The 17194-nt window shown below is 40.1% G+C and overlaps 2 protein-coding genes across 4 annotated transcripts; one reads left to right on the top strand and one right to left on the bottom strand.

The window, feature by feature from the left end:
* Positions 1-1743: 1743 nt before the first annotated feature.
* LOC115632542 (centrosomal protein of 135 kDa) lies at positions 1744-17134 on the bottom strand. 3 transcript variants are annotated; one of them, XM_030529754.1, is made up of 13 exons: positions 16875-17134; positions 16605-16731; positions 16402-16548; positions 14911-16339; positions 14627-14837; positions 14448-14563; positions 6123-6248; positions 3949-4102; positions 3754-3878; positions 3593-3683; positions 3338-3514; positions 2936-3121; positions 1744-2096 (listed from the first exon to the last, which is right to left on the bottom strand). In XM_030529754.1, the coding sequence occupies exons 1-13, from the start codon at positions 17046-17048 to the stop codon at positions 1935-1937; spliced, it is 3225 nt and encodes a 1074-aa protein (XP_030385614.1). In that variant the 5' UTR covers positions 17049-17134; the 3' UTR covers positions 1744-1934. The 3 variants fall into 3 exon arrangements, with proteins under 3 accessions (XP_030385614.1, XP_030385616.1, XP_030385617.1); XM_030529756.1 differs by having other exon boundaries at positions 3754-3860; XM_030529757.1 differs by lacking the exon at positions 1744-2096 and having other exon boundaries at positions 3050-3257.
* On the top strand, positions 11035-14077 carry LOC115632544. Its single transcript, XM_030529759.1, is given in 5 exon segments — positions 11035-11465; positions 12302-12633; positions 13028-13099; positions 13139-13769; positions 14053-14077. Coding segments are annotated over 5 exon segments (1491 nt in total).
* Positions 17135-17194: the final 60 nt, after the last annotated feature.

The following is a 17194-nucleotide window of genomic DNA, read 5'->3' as shown; positions in this document are numbered from 1 at the left end:
GCCACAAATAATTCTCAGATCTAACTCTAATGGGCAATTAAAATCGACACATAGACACACACACGCACACACACAAGGACTGGCGCTGCTGAGCCGCTGGTTTGGCTTAGATGCTTTGCGACTCGCACGAAGACTGAAAGCCAATTTCAATCTTGGCCGCTTGCTGGCCGCGCTCTGTTCCGGAACTCAGAACAGGTTTTCAAGACAACACTCGTTTGCGTTTTATTATTCTCAGTGTTTCAGTGAGAACCAAAACATTCTCTGCTGCAACATTTTTCAGTTGACCTCTGGCTCTGAGAGCGATCTCCGGCTCAGCACTTACAGACAATGCCAAAAAAAATACAGGTCAGTAACTCCCCTGCCTGCGGATCATCGTCGCAATGCATTGAAAGGTGCCGAGCATCGTTATACATTTATGTATGTATTCCATCTATTTTATTTTATTTACGTGTATGCTCTCACGGCCTGTCCAAAATTCCTGTGTTGGTGTCTGGGAACGGGAATGCGAGTTTATATTTATCGGCCTCCGCCCCCTTTTTCCCGCAGTCTAACAATGATATATAGAATCAGATAAAGCGTGAAGCCATCATATACATACATACGATTATGTACATATTTATGTTGTAACTGTGCTTTGGAATGGAATAACATGATTTGTAAATCGCATTTTCGCTTGTGTAGGCTAATTTATTCTCTGATTCCTAATCCAGAATAGTTGAGTTGGTGAGCTTGTGCTTTTATATTAGTTTATTGTTGTTGTATTTGACAAATAAGACTGTCGATTTATTGAAAAACATTTTTGAAAAGCGAGTTTAAAGTGAACATTAAATTAAATCATATTTGGATTAAAAACCAGCACACACCTGATATCTGATTAAGAATTCTATTAAGGACAATTAAAATAAGCTGGACATAAAGATCAAAAAACGCGGAAGGATATTTTGTTGACTGATTGGGTCATAATCGCTGAAAAGCGCTTGACGCTGCCTTAAACAAAGTATTAAGTTTGTGGATTTTTGTTGGGCAAACTTTTTGGGATTAAAAGCTGTGCCTATTTATCTTTTTTAAATCCTATATGCACTTTAGTTTTCCTTTCGATATGTAGGTGGATATACTTACATAGTATTAGGTCCTTAAACATATATTCAACCAATCAATTTGGTCTGATTTCATATTCAAAATTTTATTCGAGTTAGCCCGACAGTGAAAAAACTGTTTCGGATAAAATAGAGAATGTGGAGAATTCTTTGTTAATTGCGTGTGCAACGTAAAGTTCATGTAGCTTTCAATTGTGGATGACATTTAAGTTGAGAGACTGAGTCGAACTGACACTTGTTTCTAAGATTTAAGCTCCCTGAGTTTACTTTATTTTCTTCAATTCGATAAACCAATGTATTTGAGTATCATTTGTTTGACAATTTTACAAACTATAAAAAGTTTGTATGTGTGTAAATACTAATTGGAATAATTAAGGCGAATGAAGCCTGTAAAAACGTTTAAATTAAAGAACCTTTGAACTAAAATATAAATGCCATTTCAGTTAATTTTTAACAAGTTTTTTAAAATGATTTCATTGCCTTAATCTTGCAATAATATAGTAGTGGCTTTATAGATAGATATAGTCCTGTTTAATTTATGAAGTTTTGCTCTTAAAAAGCATTCACATAAAATCGCTTAAATTTCTTGAAAACTTTAGTAGTAGTTTAAAATGTACATTTAATTATGGTGATATATTGTTTTGTACAAATTAAATAGTTCCTAGACTTACATAAAATTTGCAGTAATTTATAAGAATAATAAAAACATAACTAGGTACAAAAAATATGCCACACAAAAACACTAAATACAAATATCGACGGGCACTTAATAGGCAATATAAGTACAAGACATTAAACTTAACAACTATGAACAAGCATCGGGCTGGATCGACGACTTCAAAGGGTTGTGGATGGCACTGTGGGACTTATTTGACGTGTACGCGCTTCCCGAAATCGATCCTCGGTCAGATTCTGGCGCAATTCTCGTGCCTGCAACTGCCACTGATTGGCCAAATCTCCCTGTTGGCAGCAGCGTTTGCGCTCCTCTTCCAGCTCTTTCTGTGGGTGAAATAGTTTTCAATGAGTTAGGGTAAAATCTGGGAAAGTTAAAGCTTTTTTCCCCAAAAATATTATTTCATAATTAAATTAATTCTTACATAATACTGACTAAATATGTCAAAAGTAAAACGAAAAGACTTGCCAGTTCGCTTTCCTTTCCAATTTGAATACCTATTTTAGTTCCACGGGTATATGAGAATAATCTCGATAAATATAAAATAAACTTCATAAGATTTTAAATAGTAATGTTTAATTGAATGCGAATCGGTTCTACAGTTGTCATCCAATTTTGATTAATTAAACTCTAATTAGGTGCTAGCTATGAAAGGATTAAGCCCATTTCGTTAAGAGGGGATAGAGATTGCTTTGCGATTCATAAGACCCATGCCCACTGGTTAAAAGAGTCGCAGCTGAGTGGTTTAAACCAATTAAACCGGGGTAACTTGTAGTTCTATCTTGTCTTGCCATGTGAAGGGGCTATGGCCTGGCCGACAAACACTTTTAAAGATAGTTTTCTTGATAATAATCTCGGTAATAAAAATATATGTTTTTTTAAAAACGTTTTAATGCGATCACCAAACGAATCATTAAATAAATTTACAGAGAGTCTAATATTTTGTAATTTAACCCGGTTTGAAAATTTAAAATAGCATTATTTATTACATTATTCCATTTAGCACGATTTAAAATAACATATGATCAATGCAGTTTTTACACGACTTTTTCTGGAACCAATCTACCGTGTAAAAACAGAATTAGGTGTATTTTCATTGGAACGAACGGATGATTTTTTACTGCAAATATAATAGTTCCTCTTGAACTAGTGTCGTTACACTCACCAGAGTCTTCTCGCATTGGCGCTGCAAGCGCTCCAGTTCGTGGTGGGCCTTAACATCGGCATCGTAGTGCCGCTGCAGTTCGCTGTGCATGCGCGCGAGCATCTCCTCCGTGGTCTCGGTGGTTAGCTGTTTGATGGAAGCCGATTCCTTCGCCTCGCTGCGCAGTCTCTCGCACTCGGCGACCAGCTGCAAAGTTTTAGTAATTCAATTTCAGCGAGAGCGCGGCAGAAGCGAACTATTTAACTATTTAGTTGGTTTGGTTAGTTTGGGGGGTGGGGGAAGGACTTTGGCTCGGAAAGTGTTAGTAATCGAAGCCCCAAGCCTACACCGAAAAGTGTGTTAGTAGACATATAGTAGTATAGAGAGTTGTAGAAGTTGAAGGAGCCCTCGACATGCGCTCACCTTCTCGCGTATCGTGTTGACTTCACCGAGCTCTGCATTAAGTTTATCCTTTTGCACATCGAGCTTATCACAGAGCTCTTTGCGCGCCTCTAGATCGATTTTTAGGAGGCGCAGCTCATCGTGCGAGTCCTCCAGCTGCCGTTCCAAGCAACGTATATTCGAGCGCGCTGCGCTTAACTACAATTATCAATTATTCAGAGAGAAAGAGAGAGACTATATAGACTATATTAAAGTTGAGAGTGCGAGCGGACTTGCCTTATCCTCCAGCTCCTCCACTGCACACTGTCTACAGCGCAGCTTCTCCTTATACGAGCGTATTTCGCATTCCATCTCATAGATTTGCCGCCTAAGAACAAGCACATTTTTAGCATCGATTGCAGGTTAAAGGACATATATTTATATATATATAAACTCACTTTGATTCGGCTGCTTCGATTTCAAGCGTTTGATTGTTTCCTTCTAGCAGTACCTGATCCTCAGTCAGATTGCGATAATGATCCAGCAGCTCCTCGCGCTCCTTATCCTTTAAGACAAAGTATACCTATCGGCATTAGAATTTCGTACGCCTTAGGTTGACTTCAACGTACGTCTGGTCAGTTTTAATTACATACCTTCTCCATTAGCAAATCCTCCGCCTTCTTCACCTCCTGCACATATTGCTGCAATTGTTGCTTCATGTTCGCCACCTTCTGCTCCGAGTCCTTCAAGCTCTTCTGCAGCGTCCTAACTTCCACTTGTGCATCGCTCAGTTTGTCCGCAAGTTTTCTGTGAATAAAACATGGCACATCTTGAGCAAAAACTTCCCATAATCAACACTAGATATACAAGTATAAAAACGTAGCGCTTATGTAATCGCCGCTACCTTCGCTGCTGCTGCTGCAGCTAATGATCAACGAGTCGCACTTTTTTCTTTTTTGCAGCATCACAACCTGCACGGAAGTTGTTCTACACATGATGTGTGAATGTGTTTCATCAACAGTCCATATTGCTTAAATGAACATTTTTTCAAAATATCGATTAAATTTGCAAAATATGTACTAATTGTTATATTATCTTATCTATTCTCCAATCATCTATGATCTCTTACTCTTCTCTAAAATTAAGTATAGACATTTAATTTCATTCTGCAAAAGAGACGTTGGCTAAAAAAACTGTTAACTGCTGTTTCTCCCATTTATTTTATTTTCTGCATGGTCTGTCTTTAATTTCTAAATGATCAATTCGGCCCCTTCCAGTGGTTTTCTAGTGTTAAGCCATTATTGAATTTGGCCCTTTAAATACTAAAGTTTCATCTTAAACGGTAAACTTTATTACTGTCGTAGGGTACTAACCAGCAGGCTGGCATGACTTTAACGTTCTACTGTTTAATTAAATTACATATTTGGGAACAAACTAGACGGATTGAAAAATTGATCAACAATTATTATTGTGATATCAGTATGATTGAAATAGCTTTTCTATATAGATACTATAATTATAACACAATTTCGTCAATTGATTAAGTAAGAAGTCGTTTAGGTTTTGCTTAAAAAATCGCCTCAGTTAAAGAACGTCTTTATTTTCCCATTTTTCAATTTGATTTATTTTAACTCAGAAATTTATGGCGTCTAATAAAATGATATGATTTGACAGCGAAAATTGCGGCATACAAAAAAAAAAAAGATTGCAACGTTCTCAGTTTTATTTATCAATGCCTGATATAATTTCGATTTTACATAAAAACGTTAAATATTTGTAGCTAACTCATATGTAAGTCTCTCAAAGGTTTTCGTATTACTGCATTTGGGATATATAATCTATTTCTCTGATTAAGGGTATGTTAAGAACAAAATACTTTAACATAAAGGATTGAACCGTAGGAAAATGGACATTTCTCTTAAACATAAAACTTAAATTTAATGTTAGCTTTTTCTCTACGTTCCTAATGCCACTTCTTTGTGGTTTTGTAAGGGTTATCTACTTAGATTAGAGGACTACAAGTATATACATCATATAGGTGCCGTCCGTGGTTGTATTATTTCTACTACAATATAATAGAGCATCTCCCCATGACGTTTAATATGTACGTAAATATATGCAGCACTTGGCGTAGATTTTAATGTTTCTATTAGACCTGGAATAAATTTCTCTATTTCCACACATATCATAAGCATATAGAAATAATCCTCAGTAGAAGCTGTCTTTTCTTCAACTAACATTTTAATTTTAATTTCTCTATTTCCTCTTTTATCATAAGCATATAGAAATAATCCTCAGTAGAAGCTGTCATTTCTTCAACTAACATTTTAATTTAATTTTTTAATTTTAAATTTCTCTATTTCCACACATATAAGCATATAGAAGTAGTCCTCAGTAGAAGCTGTCATTTCTTCAACTAGCATTTTAATTTTAATTTAAATTGCTCTATTTCCACACATATCATAAGCATATAGAAGTAGTCCTCAGTAAAATCTGTTATTTCTTCATCTAACATTTTAATTTAATTTTTTAATTTTAATTTTCTCTATTTCCACACATATCATAAGCACATAGAAATAATCCTCAGTAGAAGCTGTCATTTCTTCAACTAACAATTTAAAGCCGGTACAATCCTTTTTTAAAAAACTATATCACAAACCTATAGAAACCATTCATAGTGGTAAAAGGAGCTTGGCATGAAAAGTGTTTTCTATAACTTTGCATTAAATCTGAGGCCCTTCTCTGCGCTTCTCATACCATTCACTTCAGTTAACGTTCGTTGTTGCCCTTTCCTTTTAGACAATACTTACTGTACAAAGGTACCTACCCATTCTCTGAAATGGCCTCATCGCGGCTCGCTTTGAGTGCCATAACTTGCTGGCGCAATGTTTTGCTTTCGGTTGAGGTTTCATTCAGTTCTTTATCTCGTTGACGTGTCCTGGTCGTTAGTTTGCTGCAAGAAACAGGTAAAATTTGATTATAGTCTTGACACAAAACAAATGACTGAGGCAGCAAACTTGCTGGCAGCAATTCTGGCTAACCAATAAGAGAGTGTACGACGACGAATGCGGGTACCCTAGGCATTTCAAGGGCGCTGCGATGGCCGCTCTTCGATTGCCAGCCAAGCGAAGAGCGCCTCATTCTAAGCACAACAAAGAACTTGAACATGCGTCGCACGTCCACTAACCACATCCATATCCGCGATTTGACTTGAAGCTCAAGAACAATGCCAGCTCATGCCCGTACATACAAACAAATAGTTGGAAGTACGTAGTATGTGGAGACGTGCAGGCAGCTCCGTTGATATGAGAAGCTAACTGTGTGACAGCGCCATGGCCAGTCAGAGCCCCAAGCCCGACGCTTCGACAGTCAGTCAGTGAGTCAATCATTAATGCCAAGCAAGTGTCACGCTCGTGAGCACAAAGCAAAGTTCAAATACCCACCATTGTAGCTGCACTTGGAAAAGCGGAATTAAATGTTGCCCCCATATTGAGATATACTCTGTAAAAATGGGGTCAAGGTTGTCGACAGACAGAACTTCAGATTTTTCTAAAATTAAAGCCAATGTTTTACCTAAATTTGACCAAAATCTGTTATTATGTAAAGTTAGTGGTGGAACTAATCGTACTTTGTAAATGGAATGAATGCTTGATTTTGGTTTAATTGACGAACAGTTCTGATATGTGTGTGAGATTATTTAGGAACCCGACTCTTCTAAGTAATAAATAAAATAAAATTGTGATAATCGATAATGGTTCCACACTAGATGTTCTTTTAAATCGAAATGAATAAATGATTCCCAATCCGGAAAAAAGATTTATTTAAATGTACAAAGCACCTGATTTGTTCGAACTTTTATGAAATTGAGATTATGTGCTGAATAAATTTGGAATGGCTATCATAATTAGCATATCTTTCTGATATATTCTCCCCTTTCGACTCAAATCTTTTGCCAAACAGTCACTTGGCAATGTTTAGGAACAGAAAAGACTAGCTCGATGCGGTTACAAATTGAAGAGTAGATGCTTTTTCAAAAAAGAAGGAGGTTATCAATTCGTCTAGTTTTTTTTTTATATATATAAAAAAACTGTACTACCTATATTTGTTTGAGGCATAGTACTCTCTCTCTCCAGCTCACCAGCTACCTGTACTGCCTTTGCCTTCTTCAGAACCGGATCTAGAAATCAAAAATATTAATTAATTTTTGTTCATCGATTCATCAACCAATAATTTGTACAGTTCTAGACTGAAATGGAAGTGCCAAACGGCGACTCTAGAAGCGATGCAGATGGGCCATGAACTTAATATAACTTGGCATTTACCTCGACGGTGTCTTCCCTTTCAATTAAAGGTGTTTTGCCTAAAGTTGGTTGCCTTAAACGATTATGAAATTGAAAGCTCGCTGTGAATAACGAAATAATTTTGGCAGCAGTTTAATGAAAGATCGAATTCTTCGATTTTAAGAACTAATTGAACATCAATGTCACTTTAACGATTTCGCCGGTAAGTAATGCGTCTAATGTTATGGAAAACAATATGAGAATTGTGATATTTTTGTCAGTGTGCTGACAATCAGACAGAGAGACAGAAAGACGAGTGCAGAACCCCAAATGGCTGAATCGGCACAATGACTGACTGACATTTGGCTGCTGCTGTTGTTGATTGCTTCGCTGCTTCTTGCTTCTTTTGGCCATGCGGGCAACCAAATTTAAAAATAGCAGGCGGCTCCAGTTTGCGTATTCGCTTGAATCGAACTGAAGAGCGTCTCCGAGTCGCTTGCCAAGAGAGCGCGCCTAACCGCAGAGAGCGGACCCTAGCCACGATCCAGCGACCAACGTCGTCTCAGACGTCTGTTACCTGCGCAAGAAAACGGTCATTGCAGTTGGTTAATCGCACGCGTTGGCTTCAATTCGTTTTGAATCGAATCGGATCGGTTCGGATTGGTTATTTTATTTGATTTCCCGTCTTTTCCGTTCTGCTGCATTTTTGTTTCCAATTCGTTAAGTTATATCGTAAATACATATAGTATTTATATCGGGTTTTTAACAACTAATCGTGCACTTGGATTTACCCGCAGAGCATTTAAAGGTGTTTCTCACAGCCTTCAAATCTTGCCAAACCAGACACATTAAACAGCCAAGGACCAACATACAAATTATGGCTACTTATGAGCTGGCTTTTTAATTCATTTGGCAAAGCTAATGATTTGTAGTATATAGTATTTGAAACGGGTGTGTTTTTTCTGTTTTAATTTCATGCAAAAAATCGAATTACTTATGGATGTTCATACATCTTTAAACTTTAATACTCGTATATTGGAATATAATACTTCCTAAATAGTGTTATCTTGGGTTTACGACTAATTGTTTGAATAATCTCTAAATATTTATTAGATTTCTAAGGTAATAGGCTTTATGAGTGTATCAGTATTATTGCTGAATAAATAAAACTTGTAGTTTTTAGACAGATCGGCTGTATGCTGAGTCGATTTAATAAAGTCTGTTGGCACGGTCCTGCGCTGTAACGCCTTCCTTTAGGAGACCTTAAGAGCATGCAGTTGTTATTTATTTATTTAAATATTCGGTGCACTAAGTAGGGATTTATTCTAAAACAGACTTGTAAGTCAAATCCGAACCTTATTTGTCTAGTGCGGAAGTTTTATTTTACGCTTGAAGTGTACGAAGCTAGACCTCTGCGAGTTCACTATCCGCTCTGAATGCCAATTACTATATATGCTTAAACTATATTTGCTTGAAAGTATCAATGAAACTGTTTGAATATTCATTTATTGCGATAAAAAAGTGCCACTTTAGTTGATGTGTGACATACAGTTGAAAGCGTTTAAAGGGAATTTGGATGTTGTAGAAACTTAAAATCAGTTTTCTATAATTCTATATGTTTAGTGCAGTGAATAAAAAGTAATTTACTTTTAATAGAACAACTCTTATTTATGATTATATTTACTGTGACTATTTGATCTTGAATATTAATTTGTTTTAATCTGTTTGTTACTAAAGCAAATTATTTTAGTTCAATAGAAAAGGCTGAGCAATTCTTTCAAAAATAACAGACAGCACAAATTATTCCAAGAGCTTATATGAATGATCTCATTTGACTGAGAGAAACAAATGTGTGGGAATTTGTGGCTTAAAGAAATAAATGAATAAAACTTAAGTGAAATGTGTTATTAAAACTAATTTACAATAAACATTCCCCCTTTTTTTTAAAAAAAAACTGAAAAGCAAGTAAAAAATTAATCTGTCTTCAGTGACTTCTTGCGGCGATTGTTTCTAAAATATAACCAACGATTTCCGGTGTTTTGTGTATTGAAATAAAAGAGTTCATTAATCGCAGCATATGCTTAGAATACAGATAATAATAAAAAAAACAGCAGACGTAATAAAACTTGGCCTAGGGCGGTAAAGAGAGCAACAGAGTCGAGTGATATGAAACCTGTTGCTATTACAGCAACACAGCGGCGGGTGTCCATCAACAGCAACTACAACAACAGCAGCAGCAGCAGCAACATCAGCAACTACAACAACAACAATAACCAAAACAAACGAAGGCAGTCAGACTGCGGTTGGGTTAATGTATTATTTATGGTAAAGCTCAGTCGTTGCCGCCGATGTTGGCGATGCCGCTTTAGTAGCAACAACAGCTGTTGCTGTTAATGTTGCTGCTGTTTGGCGCTGTTGTTGTTGTTGTTGCTAGTGTCGGAAAAGTGGGCAACTGGTGCAAAGTGCTGGCGCGCTTTTCCAGCGATGCGGCAGCGTCAGCGTTTGCTTGACTGCCTCCACTACATACTTGTACATATATACACACGTACATACATATATAGTCGTATGTACATGTTTCGTCAGAGAGCGTCGATTACATAAACTGCCACTTCGATTAACTCGAATTATGAGCGAATTATGAGGTCTGATTCAGTTATCAACAGAAGATTTCTGATGCAGTGGCAGGGCTGGGGTGGGGGTGGGGGTGGGGGAGGGGTCTAGATGCCAGGCAGGGGGCAAAGGAGCAGGCGCTTGCAGAAGTCAAGATAAATGGGTATTTGGGTCATGGTTAACAGCACACAAATCGCTTACTGGTTTCGTTTTTTCTCTCTTTTTTTTTTTTTGCTTGTGATTGCTACTGATGTTATTGTTATTGTTGTTGGTATTACCGCAGAAATGAAAAATAAAGGCAACAACCGAAAAACCATAGCAGAAACAAAAACAATAACAACCATAACTAAAACAGACGATGACCGACGCAGCGCACGCGATTCCCACACGTTGCCCAATTTAAATTGTATTTCGGACTCGGACGCGCTTCATATTCAAATGGCTTTAAAGCATACAACAACAATAAATTAGACATAGGCATGCATTAAGCACTCAGTCGGTTCAGAGCGCACCGAATCGCTGCTTAGTGGAGTTCAGCAAATTGAATCATGAATGGCATCAAAACGATCGATCGATCGATCAGGTTTCCTTCAATTCGGCCACACAATAGAAAAATCATCAATCATGCAACATAATGAGCTACCACCGTCGATGGTTTAATGAGGCGCTAACGTTCAAATGGCCAATTCGGCGCCATTCAGTGAAAGCCATCGAAAATTGCTAGTCGCTTGTACAAAACAAATCAAAAATCAACAACTGTTGCCCAAAACGATTTAATTTAGTGCATCATAACCCTAACCCTCTGGCCTTCTCATTGCAGACGCTGAGTCTGCGCGCGCGCGAGGCTGAATGAGGCGCCGAAAGCTGCTCATCTGCTGGGCCGCTCTGCAGGCGGGCAGCGGCATCTTAACATGCCTGCTGCTGCTCTTGAGCCAGCATCCGGCTGCTGCCGGCATTGTGCCGCCACCCTGGAGCGATCCCGCCAAGAATCCATGCGCCAGCATGGCCGGAGGCTGGCAATTGCTTTACTGGACGCCGCTGAACAAATGCTTCAAGATCTTCACACTCGGCTTTCCCTGTCCGGAGACCATGGAACTGAGTCCCACAGCGGTTAGTGCCAAGCGCAAGGATGTGCCAGCGGCCGAGTGTCGTTGCCCACCGGGAACGGCACTCAGTGCCATCGACAATGTATGCCATAAGATCTACGAACGTGGACCCTGCCAGTTTGGAGAATACTTTCAGCCCGTAACGGAGCAGGCAAAGGCTAGGTAAGTTAAAGGGTGTTTTATCGGTTTAGAAGGAAAGAGCATAGAAAGAAGTTTGATTACAAGGGTTTTTGTTTATCAAAGGTGGTAACATGACCTCACATTTTAACCTTTTATTGGGTCGAATTTTTCAATATTCAATCTTTGTGTGTCAAAAGGCAATTAGGTGGCCTTATGGTTTGGGCCTTGGTGAATCAATAAAGGGGAGAAAAAAGGGTACTTACTATCGGGGTGTCTAACTTGTATATATGTGTTGAATAATGCTATCAAGAATTATTGGACTAAAGTGGAAATGTAGTATTTAAACATGAGGAGAAAAGCATACACTCGATAAAATGGAATGATACTAGCTTTTTGAACTAAAAGAATGCTGTTAAAAGATAAAATATTCATTCGGTTTTTGCTATTTTCTTAATATTTTAAGGCAGGAAACCCTAGCTAGTTAGCGGTTTAATGTATCGTTGTATTGAAGAATTAGTAAGAGGGATCTCTTTGTATAGATTTAGTTTGATTCCGTTTTTGTTAACATTAGAAACCCTTTCTAAGTAGTAAGTATTTCGGCATATATTACAATTAGATGCCAATTGTGATGTTCTAAAAGAAATATTTCTGTCGGCTCTCAGGCAGTTCTAAGAAATAGTTGTTCTAGTGTTCTACTAACGCAGTAAAATTAAATTTATAAATTCTGCATAATCAACACAGCCCAGTCATGAATCAAGCGGAAGAGTAGAGATCATATATATTCTCCACCTCACATTTTAGAAAATATGATCTCTTCTTAAAAGATCCTATCCACTGTCTTAATGGTTCTGTTTTCATACTTTCAGATCTGGAAACGGCAACGGTAACAGCAATCGTTGGGGCAGCTGTCGGCGCCCATTGCAGTGTTCGCCGGGCATGATCTTCTGGCCGCGCGACAATAAGTGCTACACGCAGCATTCAAAGGGACCCTGTCATAAAGGAAAACTTCTCGTGCGGAATAACGACGGTCTGGCCGAGTGTCAGTGTGAGGATGTGGGGGAGCTGAGTGCCTATTACTATCCGGCCGAGGAGTCCTGCTACGAGCATTATACCAAAGGACCCTGCTCTACGCCGGGTCACATTTTTTTGCCTGGCGGTCGTTGCGACTGCCAGCGACATTTGCCACATTATTATGCGCCACAGCAAATGTGCTTCGAGTTAGGTGGGATTTGTAAGGTTAAGTAGTGGAGTTGTGCGGCACCCAAAGGGATACTAGGGTATACTTTTGGTGAGAATCACCAAACTTGCTATTCACATGCCCCTGAATAAGATACAGTTTACAAATTGTTTAAAATAGCCATGTCTGCCTGTCCGTCTGTATGAACTAAAGAATCTCGGAAATTGTAAGAGCTAGAATCACCAAACTTGCTATTCAGATACAGTTTACAAATTGTTTAAAACATCCTATATACTTCACCCCTGCTATAAAAACCACTGACTAATGCTTAAGCCGCACAGCTCTACTACATTACTTGCCTAAACTTTTCTTCAGACTATATAATAATTCAAATTTGAATATTGTCAATAGTTCAGCTACACAGTTTAGTCTTTTATAGACACACCGGGACCCTGCCCTCCTGGTCATATATATCGCATACCCGACGATGATGGCGACGGCGAAGATAATGGTACAGCGGATGGGAAAGATGACAGTCAAAAGCCTCTAGAACTGCGTCTGCTGCCTCGTGCCAAGTGCATTTGCAAGGATGGCTATGTTCCTTGGAGCGATGGCATCTGTTATAGACTTTATACGAGGGGTCCTTGCGCCGCCAATGAGTTCCTGATCAATGCTACCACATGTGTGCCGAACTTTTGCGGCAAGAATCGCCTTTACTTCCCCGCTGAGGATTCCTGCTATCGCATTGGCTCGCAAGGACCCTGCGCTATACACCAGGTGGTAGTCTTTGATTTCACAGCACGACCCTCGCTTGATGGCATCTCGTATAATGGCATGTGTGGGTGTGCGGGCGTAATCACCAATCTAGACCAGCAGTGCTCTGGAACTAGAGATCACGAGCAGAATATCTGCGAAGCTACGCCGGGCATGGTGGAGCTGAATGGTCAATGCTACAAACTGTACACGCGTGGTCCCTGTGGGGCTGGCCAGTGGTTGGAGCCCTTGAAGGGGCAAACACTGGAGACGCAGACAAATGGCACCAGATTGTTTGCCCATGGCAACAAGGCCAAGTGTGTGTGCAGGCCGGGCTACACACCTTCCGAGGCGGGACAGAGCAGCAGCCCAGGCAGCAGCGGCACAGGCATGCATAATTGCAGTGCGCCGAGCGTCAGTCTGGCTAGGTATTTAACCAACGAGCGACATAATTCCAAGTTCCTCAATCTCAATGAACTGCAATACGGTTCCCTGTGACGGGTGATATTTCCAAGCTATCGCTATCTATGTTACTAAACTAGTTATCTTGCCACCTCGGCGCATGCCTCCTCGTTTCCCACTTCCACGCTATACATATAAAGAGATCTATAAATGGCAACCTATGGCCATCCAATATGCATGCCTCACGTAATTTTCGAGTGCAACTCGCTGATCTTCAAAATTAATTCAATTTCGTTTCTTTCGTTTTAGGTGGTTTTTAGAAATTTTTGGCTAACAGTCACGCGGCCTCTCTTTCTATTTAAGTTCATAAATATATACACAGACATATACATATATATTGGAAGCGGGGGAACGCGGGGTTTAGAGATTGTGCCATTAATGTATTACAACAAATAATAAAAAGAATTGTTAATAGTATTAACTGGTCGAGCATATTTTGAACAACAATCTATACTCGTTTGGAGCTGCTTATATTTAAAGATAGAATCATTATTTGTCTTTTCTCTTCTCGAATTTTTCACAATTCTTTAAATACTTTTCGTTCTATTTTAAAATAATGTTTCATTCTCTATTATTATACCCTCATTCCTCACATCTATCAAATCATTGTATATCTTTTAAAAAGGAAATACTTAGTTACTTACTGAATCTGCTCCTCCAGTTCTCTAGCTTTGAGTTCCAAATCATTGCGTTTTTCCTTGCAATCTTTAAGCTCGTACTCTAATTTGCAGGCACGCTCTGTTTTGTTATCCAATTGATTCTGCCAAAGAAATTGTTGTTCATCATTATTTGAGTAAAGCATTACATAAAACTAATTGTTTACCAGCAGCAAATCCTTTTCATGCTCCAGACTCATGTAAGTTTTCCTGAGGGCAGCCACTTCGCTGCGAAGCTGCGTCACTTCACTGCGACTGGTTTCCCGATTGGAGTCCAAAGTGTTGACACGCACATCGGCTTTGTGCAGCTTACTCTCGGCTACGATTAGCCTGCTCTGATAATCAGCTATGATGCGTTCGTTTTTGTCATTAAGCATGCTGCAAGAAGAGCAGGTATTGTGGTTTTTAAATGATAAATTTATATATTTGATATAATTGATTAGTCACTTACGTTATTTGAGAGTTTTCTGTATTCAGCTTCTCAACTTCTTTCTGTGCCGCTGCCAATCGCTGTTTTAATTGATCCACATCCTCCCTTAGCCGTTTCACGTTTATCTCTGCGGGCACTTTAGCCGTGTTGAGGTCCTGATTTTCGCGTTCAATAGAACGCAGACGATCCTGTAAACTTTCATTACGCATTCGGAGTGCCTGCAACTCCTCGGCATGCATTTGAATGGCGCACAGATGCTTCTCGCGCAGCGTATCCCGTTCACAACGGAAGCGTTCTAGTTCAGCACGCGCACAGTCTCGTTCCCTCTCCACTCGCGCAATGGCTGCTTGCACACAATCGCTGCGATTACTATTGTTGACGGTGGCAGTGCAAGTCAATGTTTCGTAAAGTGCGCTCTTAACTGGCGACACATGCCCCTTGCTAGCGCTCGTCATGCAGAGCTCCGTACGCAGCGTGCGTAACTCATCATCTTTAGACTTGATTTGCGCTTGAAGGAACTCGATTTCGCCCTCCGAGCCGGCTTTGCTCATCATTCGCAGATATTCCTTCTGGAAGAAGTCACGCTCCGAACGCAGACGTATTTTCTCCTCGTCCAGAGTCACAGTGTGTCGTTCCATTTGCTCGCGCAACTCTTTCTGCAGGGCAGTCATCTTATCGTGCATTTTGTGGAGCTTTTTCTTTTGCTTTTCATTGCACGTCTGCAGCTCCTCTTCACGTCGTGTCAACACATTAAGTCGCTCGTTCAGACTTCGCTTGTCATTGTGCATAGCTGCCGAGGTACCTGCGGTAAGACGTTGTGCCGTCATACGCTCCTTAGTTCGTTGCTCGTTTTGCAGATGCAATTTCTTCAGTTCGTCCTGTAGTTGACGCAGTTCGTGCTCGCGCGCATCTATTTCAGAGTTAGCCTGCTGCTCCACCTGCAGTGCTGCTTGCTTCAGCTCGTCTAGATGCGTTTGCAAAGAACGCTTATCTTCCTCGGTCCGTAAGGCGCGCTGCATGGCATCATGCATTTTATCTTGATACTCACGAACCTGCGACATCAGTTCGGTTTTTTCACGCTGCAGCAAATCGATGTCCTGCGACAAGGCGCCCACCTCTTTGTAACAGCAGTCCTTGGCCAACGCCACCGGTGGTCGACCACCGGTTAGCATATCGTTTAGCCGCCGAATTTCGCGATTACGCGACTCCACTTTGCGTTTGTAGAACTCTAGTTGGTCGTTTGCACTGCTTAAATCATTCTGTAACTTATCGAGCTCTTCCTGTCCACTGGTGTTGGTGATTGTTATGCCGTCCTTGGTTTTTGTTGTGGTCTTCTGATAAATGCCGGCATTGCATTTTGTGCATTTGAAGGCGGAGGTGCCTGCTAAGCCGCCGAGCACAGGGGGCAGTGACTGGCCAGCGCGAACTGTGCTTATAAAGGGCTTTTTTACTGCAGAAACAGCAGGAATTCAATCAATTTTTAGTGTTTTTTTCAATACCTATTCAACATACCTTGCCTGGGAGGAACAGCTTGCGTGCGTTTAGTCGCAGTGTTTATTTGTTTGGTTAGCACAGCGTCTAGCTGATGCTGTAATTGCTGATTGTGGCATTGCAAGTGCTCCTTGTCTGTTTGTAGGTTGCGTACCTCACGCTGCAACTCTGAAAAACAGCCACAGGTTCATTCAATCTGCTTCAGTGTTATTCTCTCGACTTACCGCAGAGTTGTAGCTCATAGTCCTCGCGCTCCTTCAGGAACTGTAGGTGCAGCTCATTGCATTCAGCCAGTAGGCGTGAGTTGTCACACTTGTACGGCTCCACTCCTAATTCCCAACAAGCTTTTTCCTACAAGATCGAACACAGGCACACAAAATTAAAATTCCATTATGAGCACTCCTATGACCAAAACAATAGGGCGCCTAGCAACGCTTGACCCATTTATCAGAATAGGGAGTACGTAAGCCCATATATAATTCTGTAAACCTTACCTCTAGCAGGTCCGCCACTTGCTTTTTGGTATCACGCAAACATTCCGTTGTTTTGATCAAGTCCCCGAAAATGGCGCTAACCAAGGGTATCGCCAGCACAGGCATTGTCTGATTGAAACCCATGACGTCGAGCTTCTTACGCAGATCCTTGAAGTCGCCATCGTTAATATTCATTGGCAGTGGGCTGAATGTGGCACGTCAGTGTAAAAATAAAACCTAAACAAAATACAACAAATTGAAACACAAGCAACTGTGACGCGCCGCAGCAATGTGTGTTGGAAAACGTTGAAGTCTGTGGGAAGGCAGCACGCTTTTCACCA

The sequence above is a fragment of the Scaptodrosophila lebanonensis genome, unplaced genomic scaffold (assembly GCF_003285725.1).
Source record: "Scaptodrosophila lebanonensis strain 11010-0011.00,11010-0021.00 unplaced genomic scaffold, SlebRS2 tig00001415-arrow-pilon, whole genome shotgun sequence".
Classification (NCBI taxonomy): Eukaryota; Metazoa; Arthropoda; class Insecta; order Diptera; family Drosophilidae; genus Scaptodrosophila; species Scaptodrosophila lebanonensis.
Note: the sequence above shows the minus strand (reverse complement) of the source record. Positions and strands in the feature narration are given on the sequence as shown.

What these genes read in the sequence shown, in the direction of transcription:
- LOC115632542 (XM_030529754.1), bottom strand. Translation starts at nt 17,048, where the DNA reads ATGAATATTAACGATGGCGACTTCAAGGATCTGCGTAAGAAGCTCGAC. An exon ending in AAGTGGCGGACCTGCTAGAG is followed by an intron (nt 16,732 to 16,874) that starts GTAAGGTTTACA and finishes TCGATCTTGTAG; the next exon opens with GAAAAAGCTTGTTGGGAATT. An exon ending in AGCTGTTCCTCCCAGGCAAG is followed by an intron (nt 16,340 to 16,401) that starts GTATGTTGAATA and finishes CTGTTTCTGCAG; the next exon opens with TAAAAAAGCCCTTTATAAGC.